At 49.8% G+C, this 12773-nt stretch overlaps 1 protein-coding gene across 3 annotated transcripts in view; it reads left to right on the forward strand.

Annotated features, from left to right (window-relative positions):
• Nucleotides 1–12773, forward strand: part of LOC133353458 (runt-related transcription factor 1-like) — a 138120-nt gene that overhangs the window by 72882 nt on the left and 52465 nt on the right. For all 3 annotated transcript variants that reach the window (XM_061569726.1, XM_061569734.1, XM_061569743.1), the window contains exon 3: nucleotides 2874–3235. In XM_061569726.1, the coding sequence (XP_061425710.1) occupies nucleotides 2874–3235 (362 nt within the window). The remainder of the gene's footprint in view (nucleotides 1–2873; nucleotides 3236–12773) is intronic.

The raw sequence follows: 12773 nt of genomic DNA on the forward strand, positions 1-12773 counted from the left end.
GTTTTCAAGGGGGCCCCGACTCGTAGCTTTGGCCATTGGGGAGGGGGCAAGGCACCCCCCCTGCCCCCCCCTCTAAGCAGCGTGGCAATTCCGTCGGCTCGAGAGCACGGGACATCGTCACGTCGAGGCGAGTGTGACGGACGTGTCAGCAGAGAGATGGAGCCCGTCACGAGATGCGAACCTCGTGGGGGTCAGCTCGTGTGCAGCCACTCTCGGTGGGCTTCTTCTTCTTCTTGTTCTTGTTGTTGTTGTGGCATCGCACGAGGCCAAGGCATCGTGGCGTCGACGGCGACTTGACGACGTGTTCATCCAGCAGTGGATTAGCCACGGATGACGACGATGACGTTCACACTGCGGGGAGCGATGGGGCAGCTGTTAGCGCCACGCTGCGCTACGAAGCCGGCGATCCCGAGTTCGATTCCCGCTCACGGCCAACACCGGTGACGATTATCTGAACCGGTCCAGGGCCTCGCCTAGGTCGACTCAGCCTCAAATGAGTACCTGGTGCGGTTTGTAAACATCGCCACTGTGGAGACAAAGGCGACCGGGCGTGGTTTTGGCCACCCACCCCTCGTGTGCAGTGCCGGCCTTCATAAGTGCTCGCTAGCGGCACTTTGCCCCAACAGTCTGTTCAGGCTATACGGGGGACCTTGTTTTGTGTGGGAGCGTGGTGACTGTGGGGAGCGGTGGCGCAGTGGTGAGCGCATTGCGCTGCGTGAGTGTGCGTGTGAGTGTGTGTGTATGTGTGTGCGTGTGTGTGCGTGCGTGTGTGTGTGCGTGCGCGTGTGTGAGTGCGTGTGAGTGTGTGCGTGAGTGTGTGTGTGCGCGTGTGTGCGTGTGCGCGCGTGTGCGCGCGTGTGTGTGAGTACGTGTGTGAACATCAGCGGCGTCGTTCTCAATGTAAACGGTGCTCCCGAACTTGTGAGACTGCATGCCGGGCGAGAGGGAGGGGGAGGGGAGGCGATGGGGGTGATGCTTTGCTCCTGAGCGCCTGGCGGTGGTGACGATGCCTGGGCACGAGTGGCCAGCGAGCGGTGAGACCCCCCCCCAACTGCGCCAGTCCCAGCTGACTCACTCGCCACGCGCGCCCTGAGTCGATGCCGAGTTGTGTCATCAGCCTCGTCTCGCTATCGCTGTGCACAAGGATGGGGGTGGAGTGGGGGGGGCGGTCAGGAAGGGGAGGAGACGGATGGGTGGGGGCGAGTGGGTTGGAGAACGCACGGGCGAGCGGGTGGGGGGGTGCAGGCGAGGCGCGGCTGAGAAGTCCCCAACTCGTACTGCGCCGTCCCCTCCCTCCCTCTCTCCAAAACGCCTCCTTACACAGCCAGTCACGCATCCACCCGTCCCTCCCCCTCCCTCCCTCCCTCCCCTCCCTCCCCAATACATCCTCCACGCGCTGCCGGCTCGGCCAGACTCGCCGGTAGCCGAGAAGTGCGGCTCGAATAGAATCTCCCGGGCAGCGTCCAAGTCGCGTCCACACCACCGCTCTCGGGCATCAGCGCAGTGATCAGTCACCCCCCCTCCTCGAACCCCCCCCCCCGCAACCGCGTGCGCCCTCACGACCCCCCCCCCCCCGCAAACCACAGCGACAGGGCGAACCGCAACCCCGAATGTGGTGGTTCTGGTGTCGAGGAGGGACACTCTCGGTCTGACAGCGAGGAAGCGAGATCGTTATTAATGTTACACGTCGGGCGACAATTGAGTTATCCTACTTGTTGTTCTTGTTCTTCTTCTTGGTGCTTGCGCAGAGTTTTTTTGTGCGTTACGAAGAGCGCGCACCGCGTAGCGAGGAGGATATTTTGTTGCTATTGGAAGAGTTGTCCTGAACACTGCGCTTGTCGGTAACGGCGTGAAGAAGCCAGCGGCTCAACTTGTCAACAGTTGCGGCACAGCCAGCTGATAAACACGTGGACTATTACTGCTGCTGCTGCTGCGGCTGCTGCGGCTGCTGCTGCGGCTGCCACCACTCGTATTTGCTCTAAGTTTGTTTACTTTGAACATTTCTATTTCATCCAAGTCGCATGCGTCAAAGCTTTCGCCGTCACCACCGTGCATCATCACACTCATTAATTCACTCGTTCTCATTCCTTCATGACGCCAGAGTGAACTTTGAATTGGGCTTCAGCCGGAACGTCTAATCGTTCACACGCCTGTACACCGCAGCATCACGACAGTCTATACATATACTGTCTTCGTAGATGTATTTGACGGCGTTAGTCTTGCATACAAGACGGCACCAGCGGTAGCAGCGTTTAAAGCGACCTGTCAATCTCGAGTGCCCACATCACCCATGGACAGATAGTATTACTAATTCACAGCAGCTACTTGCTATTATTTTAAACCGCTTTACGGGAAGTGCCTCTTAGCTCGGCCTGACATTTCTCACCCCACTGTTTGGCTGCTCTCACGTCTGTGGTGGCTGAGGCGTGGGTGCCGGGTTCCGTGCACGGTGCAAGTGTTTTGGCTTTTCAATCAGGAAGGGCAGCAGCTGTGCTCGTACGCGCGCTCTGCACGCACAGACTGCGACTTGAGCGCATCTGAGTCTACCACAGACCAGACTGGAGCAGGTGTACGCCTCTCACAAGTAACAGAGACACGTGCTGTGCATGAGGCGGGCAGGACAGGCAGGGAGATATCCAGACAGGCAGCCATCCAGACACGCCAATATCTAGACAGGAAGTCAGCCAGACAGAGAGATATCCAGACAGCCACACATCGAGAGCGCCTGCCTCTCAGCAGTCCAGGCAGACAGACAGCCCTGCGGGCGTACGGGGAACCATCCAGACATCTCTCGCCCCACACCGCTCGGCGCAGCGCGGCACGGACACGCGAGGCGGACGCGCAGACGACTGAGACGATGCGCACTCTCTTAGAGACGGGCGGCGGTGCCGGGCGGCGCTTCGCGGCTCCACCCGCCGCGGCCAAACTGGCGGCCGAAGGACTCGGCGGCTCCAGCGACGCGGCGTTGCTGCACCACCACCACCACCACCACCTGCAGCAGCAGCAGCAGCTGGGCACGGGGCCTGCCGGGGCCATGGGGGTGCCGGCCGCCAACTGCCAAGACGCGGCCGCCGGAGCGGGGGCCGCCGGCTCGCTGCTGCACTCGAAGCGCGCCACGGCGGACGTGCTGGCCGACCACCCCGGGGAGCTGGTGCGCACGGACAGCCCCAACTTCCTGTGCTCCGTGCTGCCCTCGCACTGGCGATGCAATAAAACTCTGCCCGTGGCGTTCAAGGTGAGTGCACGATGGTGCGGAGGTGGTGCTGTTGGTGCTGGTGATTGTTGGTTGCGGTGGTGGTGATGGTGCTGGTGGTGCTGGTGGTGGTGGTGCTGGTGATTGTTGGTTGCGGCGGTGGTGGTAGTGTTCACGATGGCAGTGGTGGTGGTGGTGGTGTTCACGATGGCGGTGGTGGTGGTGTTCACGATGGCGGTAGTGGTGGTGTTCACGATGGCGGTGGTGGTGATGGTGGTGATGGTGTTCACGATGGCAGTGGTGGTGGTGGTGTTCACGATGGCGGTGGTGGTGATGGTGTTCACGATGGCGGTGGTGGTGATGGTGTTCACGATGGCGGCGGTGGTGATGGTGGTGATGGTGTTCACGATGGCGGTGGTGGTGATGGTGTTCACGATGGCGGCGGTGGTGATGGTGGTGATGGTGTTCACGATGGCGGTGGTGGTGATGGTGGTGATTGTGACGCTGTCCGCGATGGTGATCGGGGGGTGGTGATGGTGGCGAGGAAGGTGGAGGTGGTGATGTTGTGCGTACTATTGTAAAACGAATGTATGAAGTTGTTGTTGAATTGGTGGATTGCAGAGTGGATGTGTCGAGTACTGATTTGTGTGTGTGCATGTTGAGGTCGGGCAATGTCTCAGCTTGGGTTTGTAAAAGTGCAGCAGGAGTCCGCCGTGGTGATGTTATGAGTTGCAATTCAGGTCGTTGTTTACGTTCGCATCATCATCATCAGCAGCAGCATCAGCACCACAACCATCGTGATTTAGTGGTGGGTAATATGACAGTCGATGCACCACTTTGGAATTCAATAACAGTTCTTTTTTAAAATGGATGTACTGGTCCCCGCCATAGGAATGTGGCATTGTTTAACCACCAACGGTGTGATTTAACCCGTTAGAGGACGCGATCTCCAGGCTTGCAGTTCGATTGTGACACTTGACACTGCGTCCATTGTGACCACAGCTAACTGGGTTAAAATGATACTTGAATGAATGGGATGAGTGCGTGGATGGCGTTGCGTGCGTGATGCTGTGATGTGACTGCGATGGCACAGGCGACGGGCGCGCCATCGTGACACCTGCGTAGTGACATCGCCCATCACCACCTCCGGGGTGTGCTCACCGTGTGCCATAGTTTCTCTGCAGAACCCATGCACACACCGCTCCATACACACATATGCCTTGTCTCCATACACACATACATACACCCGCATTAACACACGCACCCTTATAGCCACATAAACTAGACATTCATCCACGCCCACATACAAACGAACTACCCGTTTGTATACACACGCACGCACACACATCCCAATGTACACATAAACACACCTTCACGTGTACACCCCTTCAAACGGATATGAATGTTTGCATACACTCGCTTGCAAGCGCAAATGTGCTTAGATTTGTTCATCATAATGTAATTATGTAAATGTCGGTGGTTGTATGCAACTGCGTGTATATGTACAGAGCAATACTACTGCAATACAAACGTGTATGAGCTAATGTCTGTATGTACAGAGTAATGTCCAACATACGCATATACAAAGACAAAGGTCCCCCAATTGCAGAGGGTTTGACGGGGCAAGTGCTGTTAGCGAGCACCCATGGAGGCCGGCTTGACACGCCACGGGGGGTGGCTGCCGTTATCTTCCCGATGTCACGTGTCCACACACCGACGGCACGTGTTCACACACCGATGGAACTCGGGTTGCCGGTTGCCGTGGGCGCAGCGCGCTAACCGTTTCGTGCACCGCTCCTCACGAGATCGACCCACGGCAGACACGTGCGTGCGGGTTTGTGTACTTTAGTGCAGCGAACGCAAAGCCAAGGGCGTCCACTGCCAACATCTAACAACCAGTGAAGAAGGCTGCACAGCTACGCGGGTTGTGGGCGCAGCGGTCGTCAACAGGGGTCCCTCCCGTCCTCGTCACTTCCACAGGGGTTCTGAGGTTCCTTCTAAGAACCCTCCGAGTGACAATGACCGAGAGACAAAGGCTGAACGGGACATCTTTGCGTGACGAAGGCCGCATTGTTTGCGTGTCACAATCTTCATCAGGGATGCTAAGGCTCACACGTGTTAGGATTCCTCCCTTCGGAGCCATCGCTTCGACTGAGAGCCCCCTGATGACGGCTGCTTGGCTTGTGTGCACGGCACTCGCAGCAACGTCAATATCTGACGTCTCTGCTGCTGCTGTTTCCACTCAGTTGTAAACAGCACGTGGTAAACAACGCGCATCGCCCACTTCCTGGACGCATCGGCACAACGCAGTGAACGCAGTGGCACAACAGAGTGGTTTGACTCCACGATTTTTAAGCAGCAGCAGCCGTGCCCACTCCACAGCTGGATGAAGAGTCTCCTCCCCGAGCCCGTCACCACCCCTCGCGATCCTGCGATACAGAGCAATCCGATATCATTTGGCCGCTCCGTCTCTGCTAGGAACCGCTCTCTCGGGCGCGCTTTCTCTCTGGGTGCAAACCCCGAAGCAAATTGAACCCTCGCTTCAAAGCACGTCACACGTACAAATCGTAGATTTACTTTATTTTATGTTTAGATTGCTGCAATCGTAGCTGTGATCCCACGTGTTCGATTGTGCAATTGATCGGTTAGGAACACGACTCCCTTTTCTCGCCATTCGTAGTTGATGCCTCCTCCTCCGCTCCCCAGTGAGTCAACAGGACGCGGATTAGAGGCCACGTGCGAAGCGGCCCCTGTGCGATGCCCACGCCGCGTCTCTCTGCCCGAATGGATCTGCGTCTGGGCGAACGGGGTCATTACCGCGACGTGATGACGCTTTGTCCCTAGCCCTAACATCACCAAGATATATAACACACACACACACTCTTAGGTTGTTTCGGTAAAGGCACGTAGGTAAAAATAATAAAATAATAATTCATGAAAAGAAATCAATTAAATCACGACGTTTCGGAGGCAACACAAGCTTCCTTCATCAGGTGTAAAAGGCACAGCAAAATAACTGTACACACACACTATATACACACAAACTATATATACACACACACACAATGTATACACACACACTATACACACACACACTATACACACACACTATATACACACACGAAAGATTGCACATTCCGACACGTAACAAAAAGATAAAATATCCTCGTTGGGGAAAGCGCTGTTATCGTGCCCCTATTAACGCCAGGCCTCAGAGTTCGAAGTGCAGCAGTGCGCTAACCACAATGCCCCCGCTTCCCCAAGGCATATATATGTGTAAATGTATTACATACACAACCCCCATGCATCACGACCAGTCGCCTGTATCTATAATTGATGATCCATAATAGGTTATTTTCGGGGTTAGATCGCGTAAATATAAATGCGTCGTTAAACTCGCCACCACCCGCCACCGCCACTTAGCATATTAGTATTGGCTGGGTGAAAACTATATTACGGATAATATTGGTCACGAAAGCCTTCGCGTTAAACAATTGTCACTGATGTTTACGCACCCAATCGCAGGTGCTTGTTTAAGGCCCAGTCGACCTAGAGGAGACACAGAAGCGGTTAAACTATTCCACGCCACTGATTGCGTGCAAATGCACGCAACAAAGATCCCCCGTGTAGCCTTAACAGCCTGTAGGGGCAAGTGCTGTTAGCGAGCACCTATGAAGGCCAGAACGGTACGTGAGGGGGTGGGTTGGCCAGCACCACGCCCGACCGCCTTTGTCTTCCCACTTGACGATGTTTACACACCGCACCAGGTACTTATTTGAGGCTGAGTCGACCTAGGGGAGGTCCAGGACCGGTTAGATAATCATCACTGGTGTTGGCCGTGAGTGGGAATTGAACCCTGGTCGCCGGGTTCATAGCGCAGCGCGCTAACCGCTACACCACCGCACACACACATACACACACATACATACACACACATACACACACACACATACACACACATACACACACATTCGTGTAGCCGTCGGGTGTTTAAATGCGCGCTGTGACAGCCATCAGAAGTGGTCACTATCAGCACGTGCCTCTCGATATCCTTGGCGGGCTATGTCGGGTAGCAGAGCCGATCGAGGCAAGTGCTGTTAGCGAGTGTTTACTGCCAGTAACTGAATGAGTATAGGATGATCATATCGAATTAACATATGACTTCATGCTTGCAGGAATCTAGGTTACGGATTATCTTGTTATGGAGCATAATTGTTACTGATTATAAGAGTGCTATCCGCCTGGTAAACCGTCGACATCGCGTACCCAGGACAGCAACGAGGAGTCTCAAGATGCATTTAAAAGCGGCTGCTGCTGTGGGATAAAGTATTCGCTCACTTCCGATATTAATGATCGTTATTACTGGGTAATAGGCGTCATCGCCATTTCATCTGTTTGTGCAGAGAAAAAAAGCAAAGATCCCCCGTGTTGCCTTAAAAGATTGTAGGGGCAAGTGCTGTTAGCGAGCACCCCATTCAGGCCGTCACGGCCCACGTGGTGGCTTGCACCACGCCCGGCCGCCTTTGTCTCCCGAGTGGCGATGTTTACACACCGCACCATGTACTCATTTAAGGCTGAGTTGACCTAGGGGAGGCCCAGGATCGGTTCAAATATTCGTCACCGATGTTGGCTGTGACCGGAAATCGGATTCTGGCGGCCAGATTCGTAGTGCAGCGCGCTAACCACTGCACCACCGCTCCCCACCCATATATACACACTCACAAAGACACCGCATATAGTTCAACTGGATGCGTTAAATGACTATATACTAATGTAAATATCTCGTCATGTGGCGTGTGCTTTCAAAAATGTTACATAAATAGGTCTATTTATAAAATAAGCAATACATAAATAAACATGATAAAGTATTACAATTATTCATCTAAAACTATATGCGTAGTAAGCAAAGCTTAAATTACTCCGCATACAGCAAAGCAATGCGAAAAGTACTCCGGACGTGAGATAATCGCATGATAATTGTATTAATGTGACACATTGAAACATCGTGAATGCTTTGCTTAAGTGAATATGAACGTGCGTGCAGTGACATAGGGGCTGGACCGAGAGTGTGTGATCGTGACAGACGCAAAGGTTCGGGATTGACTCACGTGACCGCTCTACGGAAGATCAAACAGTTTGCTTTAATTGGTGCTCAAATCAAAGGCAATTCCTTAAGCTCTTATCACTGGAAACACTTTGAATTTAACATCCAGGTGGGGTGGCGTGTTACCAAATTGCTTGCCATTAAACGAACTCGCAAATGTTTGTTATATATTTATCATCTAAATAATGCTCTGTACACTTTTATATATATATATGCGTTCATCCAGCCAGCACCCAACACAGCGACACATTAATATATTTACGCGATTTAACACAAAAAACGCCTGTATCATTGATGATACACGTGTGTGTACGCATGTTTAGTGTGTCTGTGTGCACATGTTTGTATCTGCGTCTTGTCGATGTGTCTGTGTTTATGATCGTGGTGATCATGACGGCGGTGGTGAATGAGTGAATGTCGTAGAGCAATTAATTATTCCTAATTTTCTGTAACATACATTGCACTATGTATCTGGACAGCATTCATGCAGCAAAATGTTGTTGTTTGTAAATGCAAACGTTGAAATGTAATATTGTGCACACACACAAATGTGCGATTGTGTATATGTGTTAGTATGTGTATGCGACATTGTGTGTAAGTGTCATTGTGTGTATGTGTTATTATGTGTGTCACCTCCGATTAGTACGGTTGGCAACATACGGTGCAAAAGAAGTTCAACATACATACATCGTGTATATGTCTACACGCATGTGAACATTCGTTGTACCAGTGTATGTGTGTGTTCACATGTACACATACACAGTGCATGCACATCTACACACACAGCAATGCATCACGTTGTGTACGTGAGCATCGTGGTCTGTGTGTGTTGTGTAAGTGAACCGTGCTGTGTGTGTTGTGTAAGTGAACCGTGCTGTGTATGTTGTGTAAGTGAACCGTGCTGTGTGTGTTGTGTAAGTGAACCGTGCTGTGTGTGTTGTGTAAGTGAACCGTGCTGTGTGTGTTGTGTAAGTGAACCGTGCTGTGTGTGTTGTGTAAGTGAACCCTGCTGTGTGTGTTGTGTAAGTGAACCGTGCTGTGTGTGTTGTGTAAGTGAACCGTGCTGTGTGTGTTGTGTAAGTGAACCGTGCTGTGTGTGTTGTGTAAGTGAACCGTGCTGTGTGTGTTGTGTAAGTGAACCGTGCTGTGTGTGTTGTGTAAGTGAACCGTGCTGTGTGTGTTATGTAAGTGAACCGTGCTGTGTGTGTTGTGTAAGTGAACCGTGCTGTGTGTGTTGTGTAAGTGAACCGTGCTGTGTGTGTTGTGTAAGTGAACCGTGCTGTGTGTGTTGTGTAAGTGAACCCTGCTGTGTGTGTTGTGTAAGTGAACCGTGCTGTGTGAGTGAACATCGTGGTCTATGTGTGTTGTGTAAGTGAACCGTGCTGTGTGTGTTGTGTAAGTGAACCGTGCTGTGTGTGTTGTGTAAGTGAACCGTGCTGTGTGTGTTGTGTGAGTGAACATCGTGGTCTATGTGTGTGCTGTGTTCACGTTGTGACGTGTTGGGTTAACGCAAGCAAGTCAGAACACATCCATATCCACACGTGTTCTGGGTGTGTGTGCGTACTCTGTGCATTCACTATATCGATATATATACACATTACACGTATACGCCAGGTAATTATAATCGATTGTAGCCACTATTTGCTTGTTACAACACCGATTTATTTTAGAGAACATATGCACAGATTGATGGTCTTCTTCAAGCCGCAGCTTCCACGGATGTCTCTTTCATAAAAGGCACGGGTTTCAAAAACAACATCCCCAATGGCAATGCATCGCATGAACAATAGAAAATCGTTTTATTTGGAGAGAATGTGGCATAAAATCTTTGTGTGATGCATATTTGTGCCAAGCGGTGTTACACACTGAAACCTACACGTATGTTGCACATGCAATACTCGTGGAGGAGAATGATTAATTACAATATAGGGTGCATGTAATTCTACCCTTTCCATGTATCATTGTCCGTACCCGTAACCTTCTCGATAATAATAGAATAATCTGGTGCTTAAAACGGAAAATAAAATATTAAACCATAATAGTGGTTTATTTTGGGGGGTTAGATCGCGTAAAATATATAAATGTGTCGTTAAACCCGCCACCACCCGACACAGACAACTAGTAAGGTTTGTCACGTAAACAGAACGTGACCAATTCGTCACTAGTACAAACCTCTATTGTAGGTAAGATATTGGTCGACGAAAGCCTGCTACGTGTTAAAGAATATAAAATATGTAACATAATCATTTAATATTAATAGTACGTAGTAATTAACACATACGCAATTCTAGTTTAGTGTGGTCGCCGTATATATATTTATTTAAAACATGAACAATGAGTACAATAAGAAAGACTGTAACTAAATAGAATTATTGTATTGTAAAATAATATTATTAATGAACTAATACCCTAAGCACATAACCCAAGTGCCTTGTTGAGGCCTTCATCCAGCAGTGGAATTGACAAAGCGCTGAACGTTTTGTTGCCAGATAGAAGGGTAAAAAACAATTATCGTATTGTTGTTGTTATTGTTGTTTACTTGGCCCCGAAATACTAAATCAGAATTGTGGTTGGCACTACGTAGTATTCACGTCAGTATAACGACGATACGGGAAGGGATATTTAAAAACAAAAATGTTTAATCTCAGTACGGGGAAAACTAAAAAAGTTGCGTGAACCCAAACGGTTTCGGCTTCACCGTTGGAGCTCACAGACACACAAATACAAAGACAGCCCGTATAGCCTTTACTCGATTGTTGGGGCAAGTGCTGTTAGCGAGCACCTATGAAGGCCCGTACGCCAGCGTGGGGGGTGAGCACCACGCAGAGCTGGCGCCGTCTCGCCGGTGGCAATGTTCACCACACACAGCACCAGCTTTGAGGCTAAGTCACACACGTACACACATATACATACACACACACATATATACATACACACACATACACACACACACGTACACACACATACATACACACATATATACATACACACATATACATACACACACACACGTACACACATATACATACACACACACACATACATACACACACATACACACATATACATACAGACACACACGTACACACATACACACACATACACACACGTACACACATATACATACACATATACATACACGCATACATATACATACACATATACATACACACACACGTACACACATATACATACACACGTATACATACACACACATACATACACACACGTACACACATATACATACACACACGTACACACACACATATACACACACACGTACACACACATAAACATAAATACACACGACGCGTTCACACCAACATGCACATACCACATGATACACACATACATACACAACGACACAACAACACATCCACAAATATACGTGTACACCTACGTAATATTGCAGGGTTGTTAATACCAAACAACCTGTAAACCGCCATTGGTACCTCATTTGTCAGTAAAAAATATGATAATTGTTACTTTACCCTTCTATCTGGCAACAAAACTGACACCTTTTTTTACGAGGAGTCATAATGCAAACAAAAAACATAACTCTGATAATGTATGCACTGTATGCACTATACATTATCAGAGTTATGTTTTTTGTTTGCATTATGACTGCAGGTATTGTGGTCTATGCAAACATGACTCCTTGTAAAAAAAGGTGTCAGTTTTGTTGTCAGATAAAAGGGTAAAAAACCAATTATCAACCTGTAAACCGGTTACCGTTTTCCACCTCCATACGTTTAACGCAACGTCCAGTTATTTAAAACGTGTTTTTTTTGTCGAAGGCCGTGGTGGGAATGGTGGTTTTTATTTTATCAATTATTCCACCCTGCCCTAAACCGCCTCTTCACATCTCAGTGTTTCATCGCCCACCGCCTTTGTCTCCCTAGTGGCGATATTTTACACACCGCACCCGGGTACCGTAATACATTTAAGTCTGAGTCGACCTAGGGGAGGCCCAGAGCCGGTTCAGATAATCGTTGGGATTGTAGCACAGCACGTTCACCACAAAGACGAATATCTTCCCGTGTCGCCTTTAACAGACTGTTTGGTCAAGCGAGGCCCGTAACACACCCACACACACGCACAAATGCACGCATACCTACAAACACAAACGCATACAAACTGCAAACTATGAACTCTTATTTGTTACATCTTCAACTAAAAGTACTCAACACATTGATCAGCATCAGGCAGGATTGTTTGTTCTCTGGGCGCTTTGCGTTGGTGGCCACGTTGGGTCTGTGCTTAGCAAACCACGATTTAGTAAACTACACATCTCAAACACTCCGTCGCACGGGCTGTAACGACCATCAAGGAGAGCATCAATACAGCAAAGACGTTGGGCATTAACATGTAATAATAACATGAATGATTTTAACCATTTATAGAAAAACAAAGATCGCTCCAACAACGTTGTGAACACGAATAGAAAAATGAGTTTGAGAAAACCAGGGCTCTTCA

Source organism: Lethenteron reissneri, chromosome 6 (assembly GCF_015708825.2).
Source record: "Lethenteron reissneri isolate LAM-NWPU_2019-01 chromosome 6, ASM1570882v1, whole genome shotgun sequence".
Classification (NCBI taxonomy): domain Eukaryota; kingdom Metazoa; phylum Chordata; class Hyperoartia; order Petromyzontiformes; family Petromyzontidae; genus Lethenteron; species Lethenteron reissneri.